Source organism: Molossus molossus, unplaced genomic scaffold (genome assembly GCF_014108415.1).
Source record: "Molossus molossus isolate mMolMol1 unplaced genomic scaffold, mMolMol1.p scaffold_m16_p_11, whole genome shotgun sequence".
NCBI classification, from domain to species: domain Eukaryota; kingdom Metazoa; phylum Chordata; class Mammalia; order Chiroptera; family Molossidae; genus Molossus; species Molossus molossus.
This window is the reverse complement of record NW_023425346.1, coordinates 8,299,797-8,316,529: the sequence shown is the minus strand read 5'-3', so window position 1 is coordinate 8,316,529 and position 16,733 is coordinate 8,299,797. Positions and strand designations below refer to the sequence as shown.

At 41.9% G+C, this 16,733-nt stretch overlaps 1 protein-coding gene across 14 annotated transcripts in view; it reads right to left on the bottom strand.

Moving 5' to 3' along the window:
- CLASP1 (cytoplasmic linker associated protein 1) overlaps nucleotides 1–16,733 on the bottom strand; it is a 279,036-nt gene that overhangs the window by 27,092 nt on the left and 235,211 nt on the right. For all 14 annotated transcript variants that reach the window (XM_036253618.1, XM_036253629.1, XM_036253619.1 and 11 more), the window contains 5 exons: nucleotides 12,547–12,690; nucleotides 11,941–12,047; nucleotides 3,556–3,706; nucleotides 2,536–2,782; nucleotides 202–392 (listed from right to left, as the gene is read on the bottom strand). In XM_036253618.1, the coding sequence (XP_036109511.1) occupies nucleotides 202–392; nucleotides 2,536–2,782; nucleotides 3,556–3,706; nucleotides 11,941–12,047; nucleotides 12,547–12,690 (840 nt within the window). The remainder of the gene's footprint in view (nucleotides 1–201; nucleotides 393–2,535; nucleotides 2,783–3,555; nucleotides 3,707–11,940; nucleotides 12,048–12,546; nucleotides 12,691–16,733) is intronic.

Below are 16,733 nucleotides of genomic sequence, written 5' to 3'. Positions count from 1 at the left end.
ACAAAACACCTGCATATGAACTAGGCTGGGGCCTGTCTCTGGCAAAAACATGACCTTACTAACTGGTGCTTGGAAAATATTTCAAACATGTTTTGATGTAAATAGTGAGCACAATACCGAAGGTAGAGCTGGAAGCCCAACCCTAGAAGAACGGGACTGAACTCATCCCAGGGAGGGGTAACGACCCACAGAGCTCCTCACATCTTTGTCTCCGAGTGTCTCCAAGAGCAGGAGCAGGATGGTCTTGAAGTGCTCCTCCCAGACGCCCAGGCTGTCCTCCCGCGTGATCTTGAGCAGCTCCAGCAGGGCGCCCTTCCGTTCCTCCACTCGCTCGTTGTGGTTAGACAGCTCTTTCAGAAGGTCAGCCACCAAGTCCGAATGGTCAATGGGCACTGGTGAGACATACAGACAGAAGTCACCACACAAGGGACGCCAGGCTGCAGGGGCTGCCTCAGTGATGGGCAGCTGTCCTCCCACTGTGCTCCGTCTCTCCCCAGCCCACCCTCCACTGACCAGCAGCCCGCCAAACTGTGAGAGCAGAGGTGGAACAACAGGTATCAAGCACCAGCACTCAATGTTCTACCCTCCCTTACCATCTTCCCCCTTCCGTTTCAAAGATGAGAAACTGCTCTTCCATTCATCGATTTCAGACAGAGAAGAACCTCCCCCCAAAGCCCCTCAACTGTCTTCTTTACTCAAACTCTCTTTCCACTGGGACAGACCCTGCCACAGTCCTTACTAGTATTCCATCCACTGAACTACATACTTTCCTCAAGGCACTCCTTACAATACAAATGATCAACAGCCATCCCCTTTCTCGAAAGGTCAAAAGTTTAGCAACTAGCACAGTAAACAAGTACCAATCCAGGTCGACTGAAAACTCGCCAGGATCTCTTACATAGTGGCTTGCAAGGACCTGGACCGTGGTTTACGTGGCAGAAGAGCAGTCCTCTCTCATTACATATTCTTTAAGAGACTGAAACTCTGAATTCACTTTAAATAGAAAAGATGAAGTAAAATTTCAGACAAATCATCAGGTTCTACTTAAGTTAGCATTTGCACATTTCTATAGATCTGAAATTAGGGAACAAACGCAGAAGAAAGTCTGAAATGTTAAAGAACGCTATCAGTTCCCGCCAGCCCCACCTTTTCCTTCAAGTCTTTCATTACACAGTTGCTGAGTAAATAACAACAAGCATCCTAATCTCTATTCCACGTTCAATAAAACCCACAAGTGGATAAGCGAAATGATGCACAATGCTATGAGCAATGAAAGGAAATAGTCCAGTATTTCAGAGAGTACAGTCGTAACAGACACCAGACCACAGTGAACAGACGCCTGCGTATGGGGAGCTGCTGCCCACCAGCAACGAGAACTCACAGCCTGAGCACTGTGCTCTCACGCCTGGAGGGCCGCTCCCGCCTGTCCATCCCTCCGCACCCACACAGAGCACAGCTTCCGGCTGCTGTGCCACTGAGTCTGGCACGCACCTGCGGGGGCCCCTCTCATAGTGTGACCAGGGTGCGTCTGTTTCCCCGGACAGGCCTTGAGCTCTCTGAGGCCAGGGACTGTCTCATTTACCTCCCTGTCCCCAGCAAGCCATATGCTTCCTGACACACAGTGAATGTTAACTGTTTAGTTTTAATTTTTCACTGAAAACTTGAAAACAAATCAAAACAAAAAAAAGCTTGGAAACAAAACAAATACACACACACACACTCTTTCTTTAAATGACTGCTAGGTTGGGTTGGCTTTAGTTCCCACAGCTGCCTTGTCATGGCAGACAGCTAAGATGGCCACTAAGTTGAAGTAAACCAAATGTGCGAACATGACAATGAGGTGAAAAAACAAAGTCCTAAATAAAAATACCATCATACCAAAATACACATACTCGTTCCTCAGTCATGGACACGGGTCTTAAGAGAGTCATAAAAAACCGGACAGTTCTATCGCACAACGAGTACGTTGCACGTGGGACAGTAACTAACCTTTCTGAACCTCAGTGTCCATCTGCAGAACAGAAACAGCCCGCGGCTCTACCTGACACCATGCAACACAGGAGCGCCGCGCAAAGGTGGGGACGCAAGAGCACAGGCACGTCAGACCCTGCGCCAGGGACAGGGCAGAGTCCATGGGAAGCAGTCCCCAGAGCAGCCGGTGAAAAGCTGGTGGAGAAAAGAGGGCAGTTCCACTGGTACATCACAGCCCAGCACGGGGACCCCTTGAGCCTTCACGCCGCACCTCACCAACCCCTTGTCCTCCCAATCCCTTCGGGCCCTGGGCCCTGAGGCCTTCCCTGACAGTGCAGCCAGCCTTGTGCCTATTTCCTAACTCCTCTGTGACCAGACAGTAAGCGTCAACAGGGCAGCAACTGTGCCTTCCAGGCCAAACACGTAGCTGCTGAACAGAAGACGAAGCAGAGCAGACCCAACGTTTCACTTTCACTGGACTGTATGCCCAGAACTGATCTGATAGGAGGGGAGCCTATGGAAGAAACTTATGGATGGAGGACAATCAGAGAAAGAAAGACAGACCATCTCGAAGCTGCTCCATGTCATCGTCAAACACGGCCTCCTTCAGGGCTGTCTTGTCATAGGTGTTGATGGTGTCGGGGTAGGGGTACAGGTTGTAGTCTCGCACCCGTGGCCCTGGGAAGGCGCGTGGAGGCTGAGTGTTGAGGAGGGAGGTCTTGTTGTCCAGAGCTGTTCTGCCTCCCTCCACCACATCACTGCCTCCCCGGCCCTCGGTGGCAGGGGGGACGACTCCACCATCGCGGGACACCTGGAACACAGAACACTGTCAGTTCCTTTTTAGGACTTTTAACAAACTTTTCTTTATATTTTCAGAAGTATCAGGAGAGCCAGAGATTTCTCACTTGAAATCTGGCTACCAGCAAAAGAACAGTTGTTAGAATTTCAATTGGTAAATATCTAATTCATAAACTACCTTAAAGGGAACTGAATGACTATGCTTACATTTCCATCTATTCTTTAATTTACACATAAAATCTGTTTTACTATATATATGTAAGATTAACTTTACTCAAACATTTTTTTTGAGAAATCAATGACATGAAATTCTGGAAAGTCCCTTAAGAATGAAAGCTATACACCTCCCACCTAGCCCGATCTTCAGAATCTCATGTTCAACACTGTAGAGTCCGCCACTGTCCTATAAACAAGAGGGTCTCCTTCCTGAGGCCCCCCACCCTCTGCACCGCACCACAGTCTCTCGCACATCTGCCTTTTTCTGCATGAGACTAGAGCTCCCCGACAGCCACACTGGTATCTGATTCAGGCTTACTACTTGTATCAAATCGTAGGAACAAAAACCTGCCCGGCACAAACAGAAGCAAAATGAGAAAGGAGGTGCTTACCATTCTTCACAAAGACAGTAAGGGTAACTCAAAATGGCCTTGGGCCTCTAAAAACAAGGCTTCCTACTACAGGCTACAACTGACAATGAAGCTCAGTAATGACACTGGTCAGTGTTCAGAAGAATCATTAATTATCACTTATTAATATACAGTTCTCTGTTACCCTGGGGATACTTACAATATCACAGTCCTTCTTGCCATCTCGTTTAATTGGCTCATTCAGATCCTCTTGGCTTCGAAAACTGAACTTTTCAATGGCTTCTGTAACTCCACGCAAAGAACTATAGATTTCTTCAGAGTTCAGGTTCTCTGTATCATAGTCCAGCATGCTAAAGATCAAAATATTTTCTTTCTTAAACTGAGGCATATGCATAAAATTGATATATGTGCATACATTTCTTACAATAATTTATGGACTAAGGTATTACAGTTCTGTTTCTTTAGGTGACTTAAAATGGGGGCGGGGGGGTCTTTTATTAGAGTATCACCGGTAGACAAGCATACATCTTCCTTGTCAAATCTGGTCCTGAACACATTAATTACATCAGCACTCAATTAGAACCAGTGAGAAACAATAACCACGAGAATGCAAGAACTCAAAGAGTGACAACTGGTGACCAAATGCACGAGGTAATGAAAGTGGGAAAAATAACTTTCATATCTTGAAGATGGAAAAAAGTAGTTTGGTTGTTACTGGTCTCAAATGTACAAACTTAAATAGGAATGGGGACTTCAAAATCAAGCTAGTATTACTAACAACTTTCAGAGGAGTAAAGCAAATGACTTCATAAGGCGGGGTTATGCTCACCAGTGTCAGAAACGTGTACATAAAATCCTGTGTTAAAAACTAAAAAAAACAACCCAACCCTATTAACTCAAAGTCGGCTCCACCTTACCAATGGGCTCCCAAGAGTCCATCTCTCATGTCATCTAACCCAAGAACTTGTTGGGTATATCAAACCCTTCTGCTTATATTTGGAGTTTTACAGTAAACGGCACTCTTACAAAGATGAGTCAGATTCTAGGTGGATGTCTAAAAGTACTTCAAAAAGCCAGAAATATGTGTCCCTTAAAGAAAAGTGATGTCAACTGCCGTCCTTTTAAAATATTTGGCACAGCTAAACATGAAATGAAGTAAAACTCCTCAATAGCCTTTTGGTGTAATGCAGCGTGTCAATAAGTGGCCTTTAGATGTCTGAAAAATGCACTGAAATAGAAGATCCTAAGAACAAACACCTTCAACTGCCCCTCACTAAGAAAAAATATATATATAAAGCAGGGACCATAAAAACAAAACACAAGGCAACAGTTAACAAAGGGCAAGTTAAAACTATAACTTAGTGTAGATGTCACTTGTTTCAAAAAAATATCCAGAAAGAGATCAGGTAAGTTGGTCCAATTTAGCTCACAGAAAGTCTTGGGCTATACTGAGGATTGCCAGGGACACTCAAAGCCCCTTGGCTGTATGTAAGCAAGCATCCAGCGTTACCAAGGACTGCAATCTTTCTGCTCTTCTAAAGAGAAGCAACTACAATTAAGCACCTACTGGCAAGAGCCCTTTCATCACCTATTTACTAAGGCCCCGCCTCTCATTAGTTTTTTCAAAGGTTTGGGCAGGCAAGCAAGACAAGATTTGGACCGTTTTCTCCCGGAGCCGGCAGGCTGGCTCGAGGCTGTGACGATCCGCGCTTTCTCTACGGTGAGTCAGGTTCTGCCAGAGCGCGCAAGAGCATCCTCACGCTTGGAGGTGGAAGCTATTCGCCTAACATGGCAAACCTGGCCCAGATAGAACTCACTTCTCTTTTCTGATGAAAGAAAATACACACCCTAATTGTATTTGGACAGTTCACAAAAATACACAGCAACTTAAAAGACCGGCTTTGGCATCAAACAAAAAGGAATGTGAACTTGAACATATTTACAGGTAAAATTCCATGTATACACTGACAGGAAGTAGAATAAAGGACTTGAACAGAATTCCAGATTGCAACCACTGGTAAGTTTATAAGGTTATCTGTCTATGAGGCAATATCCCTTAATGTGAAGAGGCTCTCTGCACCCCCTCTCTCCCTTCTAGGACACCACAATACTAGCTTATGTATGAACAAAAGCATTTATACATCTGGCCAGTACACTGGTTTTAATATATAAAGACTGAGTATGACTCAAACAAAAAATATGTATACAAGATGTAAAAAGATGTCTTAAAATACTTTGAATCAAAACAACAAAATAATAACAGCCCATGCAAAAAAAAAAGAATGATGGGATGGACAAGAGGAAGTCTGGCAGGACGTTCAGCTTTTTAAGATGTCACAATATTATTTTCCATATGTCGCTTCAGTTAATGTTAGCTTTCACATAATCCACCCTCATTTTTCTTAATCTGAACTTTCTTAAAATATTTCATTTCAGTTCACATAACTTTATCATTATAGTAGCCTCTTTTTAAAATAAGAAAATAAAGGACTCTGCCAAGTGATGTTCCTCCTTACTTTCAATTAACAAAGCAACTCAGACTCCAATTGAGGAGTGCATGTGCATGCCCAAGTTCAAGCTGTGGTGACGCTTTTTAGACACGCTAGCCTGAGGTCTTGAAGTGGCTCCTTGGTATGAAGCGAAAACTGTGAGCTCCAGGTGAGAGCGATCATTGTTTTCCTCTAACAGGAAACAGTGCTCTTTTCTTTGCTATTTTATGCCTTGGCTTGATTTGTCTTTTTTCAAGTCAACATCTATGAGCCCTCATTTCATACAGAAAAAGGAAACTCCTAGTGAATGCCATCATCAGGGAACTGTAGGCACTGTGGTTCCACGAGCAATACAATGAGAGAGCAGCAAGAGACTGCAGCAGCTTTACTCGGGAGACCTGGTCTGTCACCTGGTCGCAGCCTGGAGACAACTCCAGGGTATGATGCTTTAGGTTAAAGGCCAGGCTCTGGTCACCTGTGATTAGAGCCCAGAAAGGTTTCCTGAGGATTCTTTCGATTAGGAAGAGTTGCTCAATCGGTCAACATTCACTGACCTAAGATGAGGCATGTCACCCAATACTGAAGCAGAATAAAGTCTGACTGCCCTGCTGTAAAGGGTTTGTATCAGGGGTGGGGAGGTGCATGAGGTCGGGTCTCCAAGAAAAGAGAAAATGAAGACAAGAAACTTGCCTTCTTAGATTTTCTTTATTATTTTGTAGGGAAGAGATATTAAGAGTACAGAAAAAGGATAGCTGTTCTTATTATGAAATTAATAGGGTTTTGGCACAGAGCAGAGAGACAAATTTCCTTCTAGTTTTATGTAAGCAATAGGTTGTATAAATGTAAAGTCTCTAGTCACCTGTCTCCCCACCAATGGTTAACAGGTGTTTGTTAAGCATCAGCTGTATTACTGTGCGCACGTGAGAGAGATGAGTCTGGGGGCAGCGTATCCTCTGGAGGGCAGTCTTGAGGGCGGCTGGGAAGTCTGGCTGAGGGTGGAGCTGGGTGCCCATGAGGGCACACGGTCAATACCCTGGGAGAACAGCAGTGCCATCTCACGGTCAGGGTGCCCTTGTCCTAACCTTGTACATCTAGACACATTCATTACAGCATCCTCTGTACATTCGGAAGTTACTTTTAGAGCTGTAAGTTTCAAAAGAAAGATGTTAAAACATTTAGCTGACTTGTTTACCACGTGCTGCTTGCTGTGTTGCGGACACAGAAGCAGGACGGCAACCTCCTGTGCTGAAGCTCTCAGCACGCAGCAGAGTGCCCACTTTGACCTTTGTCCTGTCACGGGCACACATGCAACGGACAAGGCAGCGGCACTGCCCCTGATCTGCTCATGTCACTACAGCCTGCCAGGGAAGGGGTTCTCTGGTCTCTGAACCTTTATAAAAAGCACCCAAAAGACCATCCAGCTTTCTGTAGGAACAGTGGGCCCTGCTCTGCACCACAGATTTACCATCTGAAGGAAGCCCCACCACTTCTTCCAGACTCATTAGCTTTGTCACATTAAACCAGGGACTTGTGATGATACCAACAGCTCTCCTGCCTAGAGGCAGGTTTCTTTCTTGAGATGTAACTACCTGCCCTCCCCTTCTTGGGGCTTCCTTCCTGGATCTGTGTCCTGCGACTACCACCAGGTGACAGGACATTATGAAAGTTACCCGTCCACACAATCACTAGCAGGACTGAGAGCTGCGGGTGTAGGTTGGGAAGAGCAGGTGTGACTTGCTTCCTAGTGGGAATGCCTTGTGCACCCGAGAAGAATGCTAAGGAAACGGCTCTGCTGCCTGAGCACTTTCAGAGGGCTGAGCACTGCACTGGGCTGGAAGGTCTGCAACAGGAGATGCTGGGGAAATGGTCCTCTGTTCATGTGACATGGCAGGAACTGTACTTGTGAGGTCTGACAAAGATCACACACCTGCTCACACTTCTCACCAAGGCGTCCTCCTGCTAGTCTAAGCCAAAGCAGGGACCACACTGCAGGCAGCTGAGAGGCTTTCCAAAAGACTGAGACGACCTTGGAAATGCAATAATATTGTGACACCTCAGACAAGTTTAACAGGTAGCTTGTTACCTGGGAGAGTAAGAGCGCCTGAGAGTCTTGTGGGAGGGAGCGGTGGGAATGGAGTTAGGCTGAGAAAAGGGAGGCGAGTGCTTCGATAGCCCATCGGCACTCCAACCCCATAACCGACTGCAGTGATCAGAAGAGGAAAATCAGAAAGAGAAACAAAAAAAGGCAAAGGGGAAGGGAGGAGGAAGACGCTGTATACTAAGTGTCTTAGAGTCTCCTCTTTCCTTGACAAAGTTCTATTAAAATACATCAGAGCAAAATTAATACTTCACCATACCGAGAAAAAGAACACATTTTTACAATTTGATCCTCAATAAGACTGTTACTCCTTTCCCTCTCAATCTGGTATTTACATTTTTAAATCACGTGAGATTCCGAGTGCAAGTGTGAAGCGTACACACGTGCCTACACTGGGAAGGACATTATAAGCACTTACAAAAAAGCATGGATGTTCAGTTCCAGACAATGCAATCAATTATTTTAGAAAGAACCAAAGAAGAAATTATGGGCCTTAACTCAAATGGGACCAAAGGGACTATAGCAGAAAGACTCAAAGAACGTGTCATTCTGACCAGAGGCTGGGATCCAATTAGATGGGAGTTATGAAGCTGCCACAAGCCATTTCCTGCTGAAAGAGTAACATCCCCACTAGAAGGCTGAGGCACCAACTCTCAGCTAGCCAGCTCAGAGGGCGGGGAACCAAAAATCTAACTCTCTGCTCCTATCACCTAATGCGAACATTAAAATTCATCTTACGACACAAGTATTCCTCTTCACGTCACAGATGTCACTAAGTGATCTGAGCTGCAAGAGGCCCGCCACCAGAGAGTTCTAACTGCTGCAGCTGACAAGGACCAGGGACACTGGGAAAGGGTGAGTTAGACTGGCTGGAATGTGACATGAGGCCAGGGCGCGGAGTCTGGCATCATAGACTGCTCCCACACAGCGGCACTGCCTGCTGCCAGCCTCCACTGCAGTTCTAAGAGCAGCAGGCACAAAGCTGACCAGTTATGGCCCCATTTTGTAAGGAAAATAAAGTGTGGAGATGAGAGGTCACTGTGGCATTAAAGGGCCCCCAAGTCACCCCCTGGGGTCAGGCTGGAGCTCTGCTAACAGGCAGAGAACGAAGCGGCGCCCCTGCTCCTGCGGGAGGCTGGTCTCCCAGTGAATCTCCTTGATTCTAGGATAGTCTTGATCCTCTGGTGGGATGAGTGTAAAGTCCACCCAGAGTGACCTGGGACTGCCATGGGTAACAGAGGTCACCTAGCAGTGCCACTTGGCTCTACTACAGCCCTGCCAAGCACTGGAGTGAGGATTGCCACATACTTTTTTTTTTTTTTGATCTTCAAGGGAATGAATTTCATATGATTTCTAAAGTCCTTGCAACTCTGGTTTTCATTTAACATAAATCACACTGGGTAAAATGAACTAAAATACAAATACATGTTTAATGATGAAAAACTGCAGGACATAAATCTCCTCTCCAAATACCCAGTAGTATTTGTTTACTAGTAGGAAATAATTGTTCCCTCACACAGAAACAACAATTAATGGAACGTTCATGAAAGTTTCCCATTACCTATGGCTAATCTAACACTACTAGCTTAATAAAAGTGACTTCTTCACTAGTGATTTCTTTAAAAAAAAAAAAAAAACTACCAAATTAGACTTTTTTTCTTCATTTTAAATTATCTCCTTAATACCACCATGATCCAAGTACAGAATTTTTGGACAAAAAAATAATATTAGTTCATTCTGATACTCAAAATCAGATTAAAAAACAACTGGTAATAACTTCTCCCCTTAAGAATGAAAAGCTAACATCATATGGTTGACTCAAAAGAACGGCAGGTCACAGAAAATAAGCATTTCAAGAGCACCGCATGGGAAACAGCTGCGATTTAAATACAGGAGAACTTGTTCACTGTCTCCTGTAGAGCTGGTAACCTAACCTATTCTCCTGTTTGGTGCATGAGGTCTTATGATTTTCCTGACAGAAAAGCATGTAGACTCTTTGACTATTCCCAGTGATAGGATGCTGTGAGGCAGTGTTTGCTACTTTGGGATAGTTTCAGTTGAGGAAGTCATTTCTCCTAATGAATACAAAGTGGGCTAAGTCCATTTGTCTAGGGAAGCACCGACTGGGGCACACTGTTGATAAAAAGAAAGAAACTGTATAACTAAGTGATTCCCTGAAGGAGAATTTTTTGACCAAAAAATATTTAGGCCATACTTGCACGTTTTAAATACTGACAATAAACCTCTTTAATTTCTTCCACAGACCTGTAACCCTAACAGTAAAAATTAAAGTCAGACACGATGATCTGAAAAAGTAAATTAAAATTTTTAATAATTTGGGGATCCATGATTAATACTTAGACAATTCTTAGTCTGATAAATTATGCTAGAAGCTCCCAACAATATTTTACTTACTTTTAACACAAAATACTTAATTTGAGTTTTACCTTTTGCTAATAAGAATGTGCCACCTAAAGAATGTGCCACCCTTATAAGGAAATAATTAAAACACAGGAAATACAATCTGTGTATTAGGAAAGACCAGGTTTCTCATTAATGTTGCTCAGTGTCACATCTAGACAAAAGCAACAATTTACAGAGAACCCAAATTTCCCATAAAGCTCTCCCACACCAAGAAAGAGAACTCTGTGACTTTAGGGTCAGCACTGACCCTGGTCACTGAAGACAACCTGTCACTGTAGATATAGACACAGATGTTAACATTAAAAACAACTGGCCGGCTGAGCCTGTCACACCTGGGGAAAGTCAGACATATTTTCATTAGTTTCTGGTCTCAGATGTCTAATTAGACTAGCTTGCTGAATCATGACAACAGACCAGATTTGGAGACATAACATTATACTTTATTCTACTTATAGTACCAGGGGGCCTTAGAATGATTAAACCTAAGGCAATATAAACAGTAGGATACTATAAGTATACAAAATACTTTTTTTCACCAAAAGAAAAATACAAATTTGATATATCCCAAAATATTTAAACAAGAACCTGAGGAACTAAAGAGAAATTCACTGGTAAGAATAGGACTATGGGAAACTCTTGATCATTTAAAAATCAAAATTTAAGGGCGTTTATGTTGTGATTATCTTCCTACTAAAGAGGTAATCCTTAAAGGGAAAATAGCATATTTGCAGTATTTTCTTGTAATTTTAAGATCTTGATATCAGCAACCCGTAAGACACAGCCCCTCATTCTTGTCGTCAGTGATCACAAAGACCTGGACTTCTTACAGACAGCACAGCATGCATGACCCTTGCAGGTCCAGGCACTGGCTCTTACCTAAAAAGTCTGGCCTAGAGAGTCACTACTCTGAGTGTAAGCCATGGGGGACTCCACCACACGCCAGGAGATCACTAAAGCATCACGCAGAGCCTGCTGTAGACTCTGGCCAGGTGGAACCGTGTGACTAAAACTCCCGAGGCAGCCTTTTCCCTCAGTCACTGTCTCAGACTCTGTAAGGCCAATGTTCACATGAGTCTGAAAGTACTGATCCAAGTTCAGTTCTCAGGTCCTTACTCCCTTCCCCAGAGCAGCATTCTGTTTCAAACATGAGCCCATGACGATAGCAACTATGGAATGGCCAATGGGTCGGAAAACTACTCCAGATGTGTGGATGGGCTCTAAGGAGCTTGGTTAGATGACTAAATACCTTTTCAAGGGCTCCCATCACTTAGAGAAGAGGTGATATGTTTCTAATAATTTCTATGCGTAGCAATACTAAATGTAACCTTTTAGTTTCAAAACTTTAAGGTACTAGGAAGTATTTAGAAGAATCTCAGAGAACATTAAGTTCAATTCACTGTTGTAGTTAACCACTTGGCCCAAGATCATTCAGTTAAGGTTTGGTTGAGGGCTAGAATCCATGGTCTTCTGATAGCTGTACTCTTTGGTATTAAGCTTAGTCTAAAAACATAAAAACAGGCTAGACAGACATTGGGGTGCTTCAGTTTATTCGCTTCTGTTGAAGTTGCATTACCTTGGAGACAGGCCCCCATGGGAACAATTGGTGGGTGAGGTCAGGGGGCTGGTCCTGCTGCTGGTGTGTCGGGAGGGAGTCCGGCCAATTGTATTGCTCGGAGAGCCCTGGTGTGAAGGCAGAATAAGCATCATTACTTCAAGGCTAAACACAGAAATGGTCCATTTTTCCCTTGGCCTTTTAATCCACATGTAAATACACGGGCAGAATTTGTACAATTGGGATGATTTTTTTCCCTTAATCATTATGGCCAATTTTAAGTGCACACTAAACTAAAAACTGATGACTTCATAGACATTCCTAAAGCTGAATAACTGATGTCAGTTGTGCTAGAGTAACAGACAAAATTGAGCATTTTCATCTCTACAGTATAAAAAAGTATGTAACTCAACAAATAAATGACTAAATATAAAAATTTAACTAACTGAGTAACCTAACTTAAGAAAATGGCCACATTTAAACATCAGGTTCATTCATTCATCGGGAGTATGACAGGATTAAACCTGGTCTCCCACCTTTGCAACAATCAACTGAAAGAGAGAAGAAAGCTGCCTGCTAGAGCAAGCCCTGCACAAGGCACACACAGGCCACGGCCAAAGCACTCACCACACTGGTGTTACTGGAATTCTTGAGGTGGTTATGCAGGAGTTTGGTGGCACCATCCTGGAATGTTTTGGGCAAGGCACCAAGTAACATGGTAAATTCAGGAGTGTTCAATTCAAACAGCGAAATGAGCACAATTTGTGCTGCCTAGAAAAAGAGGACATGATTAATATATGTGATGGACAATAGCATACCTTGATCAAAATATTCATTAAAATTATTTCTAAAAGAAAACAATTTTTGTATGAGTAAAGTAAATAATAAAAGGACATCTTTGCTACAAAAATAAATAAATAAAATGCATCTGGAAAAAATTATATCATCAATTATAAGTAGTCTGACTTCAACCTGGAAAATAAGTCCTGGTTGAATTTTAATGCCCTAGCCTTGGATTTCCACAGCACGTTCATAATAAATTCCTATAACTCTTCCTATGTTGTCTAGCACTAGGGATGAAGCTGGTAAATAAATAAATAAGATTGTTCACTTTAATAAATCAGAACTGGCCAAGGCTCCAGTGTACCCTGGAAAGAACAAGTTTCTAAACAGCATTCCACTGAATTACCTTGAGAACCTGCTTTTCCTCAATGCCACTCCTGGTGACTAAGAAATACTAGAAAAAGACAGAGTTTAAATACATCTGAAAAACTCCTACTTTCATACCTATGAGTTGAGGAAAGAGCCAGTCTTTGGGAAGCAATTACATGGTGGAAATGTAAAACTTATCCTTCTGTCTTTTAGAAAACATTCTACTTTTCTTTATTGAGACAACATACTGCAAGACTGCTTGTAATCACTACAGCAGCAAGGTGGGAAAAGCAATTAGCTGAAGCAATAGCAGCCAAGTGAGACTGAACGCCCCCAGCAAGCTCTGTGCTGGCTCTGGCACTGGTGCAGCAGCTGGCATTCTGAGCTTACACACAATGCCCGAAGAACTGGTTACAAGGGTTTTGATTTAGAAAAATCATGCCAAAGTACTAATTGGCATTTCTTACAAATTTCTAAGACTCAAAGAAAGGAAAACACATTATGAAAATCTTTTGACTTAAAGTATAAATATATTTTTCCAAAGACTGCAATTTTTAGGATTGTAGTAATCATTGTGAATATTTTTCCCATGATACACAATATTACAAGAAAAAAAAAATCTACTGAAAAATTATTTGGAAACAAACACCACAAAATATTTCAATGCTTATACAGTGTGAAAAGTAAGTCTAGGTACAGTTATGACTAAACTACTATTTATGCCTGAAGAAAGAAAAAAAAAATCTAAAGACTCAAATGTATTAACCAAAAATTAAAATTAATTATGAATTTTGAAATATCAATAGAATGTTCTTTAGAGAGTAACCAAAAATAACTTTTCAACATGTCAAACATACCTATAAGCATTCACTACACATAGCATAGGGCAAATATATCTTACTTTTTTCTCCTGACCTCCAAATACAGGCATTAGCAACCTTTCCATCCAAATTAAATCACAACAGGCCAATTGCTTTCATGTCAGGCCCAACTGTACTAAAATATACATTTCTATATTTCATTATTGAATCATTCTTAATACGTTATTATCTGGAGGAATCGATTTCACCACCCATTTAATATACCATTAACATGATTTCAATATTTGTATAAGAGCAAATTCCAAAAATCATGCAAAGTAACCTGTGCATTTTTAAAAACATTTATTAGATGTTAGAAAACATGCATGCAGAAAAACCTGCACTTCAAAGAGAAAGAAAGCAGCAGACTTAATTTAGGGGGGGAGGAAATCAATGTGAACCAAAATTTAATAAGAAAGTCTAGGAACCTTTTTTTATTGTTGACTGAAAATTACATTTGAAAATTACAAAATGGCAATAGTATATTCTTACTTAAAACGTGCCAATGTCTTGACTTCCCAGAGTAACATGGTATCTAATGTTACAAACTTACTTGAGGTTTTTCATGAAGCAAATGATAAAATCAGTGGGATCTTTTAGGAAGAGGAAGGCTGCACGATGGCAGGCTGAGAAACAGTGCTGATTCGTGGCTATTTAACAGGAGTGGCTTTAGTCATGTGGCAAAAGGTGCAGTAGAGTTAACTTTTGACCCACTAACAAACTTTATTCTCTCAATAACCCAAAAGCTGAATTTGGGTAAGAAATCATATAGAAAGACAAGAAATTTTGAAAATATAACTGGACGGACATATGGTATATGTGTGTGACTTATACACACAAATAAATATTTTTACATTTTTCCAAAGTATAAAATGCATATGATTATATATTTTATAGTTTTCAAAGCCACCCTTTGGCTTAAAGTTGTTTTCAAAGTAAAATTTTTTGTTTTTAATCCTCACCCGAGGACATTTTTCCATTTTTTGTTCAGATAGACTGGGAGGGAGAGAGAGGAAGAAGAGAGAGAAACATCGATGTGAAAGGAACACATCGAGTGGCTGCCACCCGCACAACCGACCAGGGCCGAGGACAAACTGCAACCAAGGTACGTGCCCCTAGCAGGAACCGAACCCGGGTCTCTCAGGACCGCAGGCCAACGCTCTAACCGCTGAGCCAAACTGGCCAGGGCTCAAAGTAAAATATTTTTGGAATGAGATTCAAGCTCTAGAAATAGATAAAAAGTACAATTTAAATATATTTTAAAAAGATTTCACATAAAAGTTTTAAAAGGAATGAAAGTATATGGTCCCAAGATATTTTATCTACAACCCTCTGTGTTAGAGAGAAGTCACAGAATAAAACTGGGTTATATTTATCATTACCATCAATAATTCCAAATATGGGGATGAGCTGGAGAGATTCATTAAAAAAAGCCTGGGGCATAGCTCACATTCAGTGATAAATCAGGTACAGCACATTCTTAAGTAGTCAAACAGAAAACTCCAGAAAGCCGCTGAATTTTTCTAATGAACAATGCAAGAGCAATTTTATGTATTTTAATATGTTTTTATTGATTTTCTTTTTTTCCCCCCTTTATTGATTTTAGTGAGAGAGAGAGAGAGAGAGAGAGAGAAACATCGATGAGAGAAAACACTGATTGGCCACCTCCTGCATGCCCACAACCTGGGCATGTGTCTTGATTGGGAATGAAACCAGCGACCTCTTGGTGCATGGAGTGATGTTCAACCCCTGAGCCACCCTGGCCAGACAATTTTCTTTTTTAGAGAGAGATGAACGCAGAGAGAGAAGCATTGATGTCAGAGAGAAAAACATGGATCAGTTCCCTCCTGCACGCCCCTTACTGGGTTTGAAGCCTGAAACCCAGGCATGTACCCTGACTAGGACCTCTTAGTCCATGGGATGATGCAATCCACAGAACCACACTGGCCAGGCAAGGGCGATTTATTTTAAAGGTCAGATAACAACTTTAAAAATAAATGATTCCCACTCACACCCCTACAGTAGAATTTGGGGGATGTGAGGGTAAAAGGTTCTTCAAATGTCACTCCTACTGTGTGAAAAGAACTCCCAGGGTCATCCACTGCTTTTGATGCTGTGTACCTTACAAAAGAAAAGAATCTTTCTGGACAAGAGATAATTAAGCTTTGATAAATGCTTCAGTGCTTGTATCAATCAGGGAAAACTTAAAATTTGAGGAGTTTGCTGATTTATTAAGCAACTATTACTGTTTCCTTCAAATTGTCTTAAAATTGCTTTAGAAAATCACCAAAGAGAAGCTATTTCAAAACCTTCAGACATTTCTTATTCAGAATCTGTCCCTTACTAGTCCATGAAAACATGGTAGAGGTCTGCATACAACATGGCTATTTCTTTGGAAAGGGAGTTAATCATAAAAACATACCAAAACGCAAACATTTACACAGCTACACACACACACACACACTCACAAGGAATTATATTAATTTTAGGTTTCTTAAAAATCTTCTCAGTGTCTTCACAAGGGTAATCAGTATTAATATTCTGAAGTGCAAACAGCAAAAAGTATCTTTTTCAAATAAGCAGAGTTTTAAATCTACCTGTTTACAATTTTCTTCCAAGTTTCCTTCTCCAAGCCCAGAGCAGGTTGAAGCTGACCTAGCGGGGAAATCCTCACCTACTCGACTACGAGGAAGCGGGGACTGACAAACAGGAAAGGTGGTAGGATTTTATCAGGGAGAAGAAGCAAGTGCTTAAACCATGGTTACTATAAACTGGAAAAGTATTTGGCTTCTTTTAGACAAT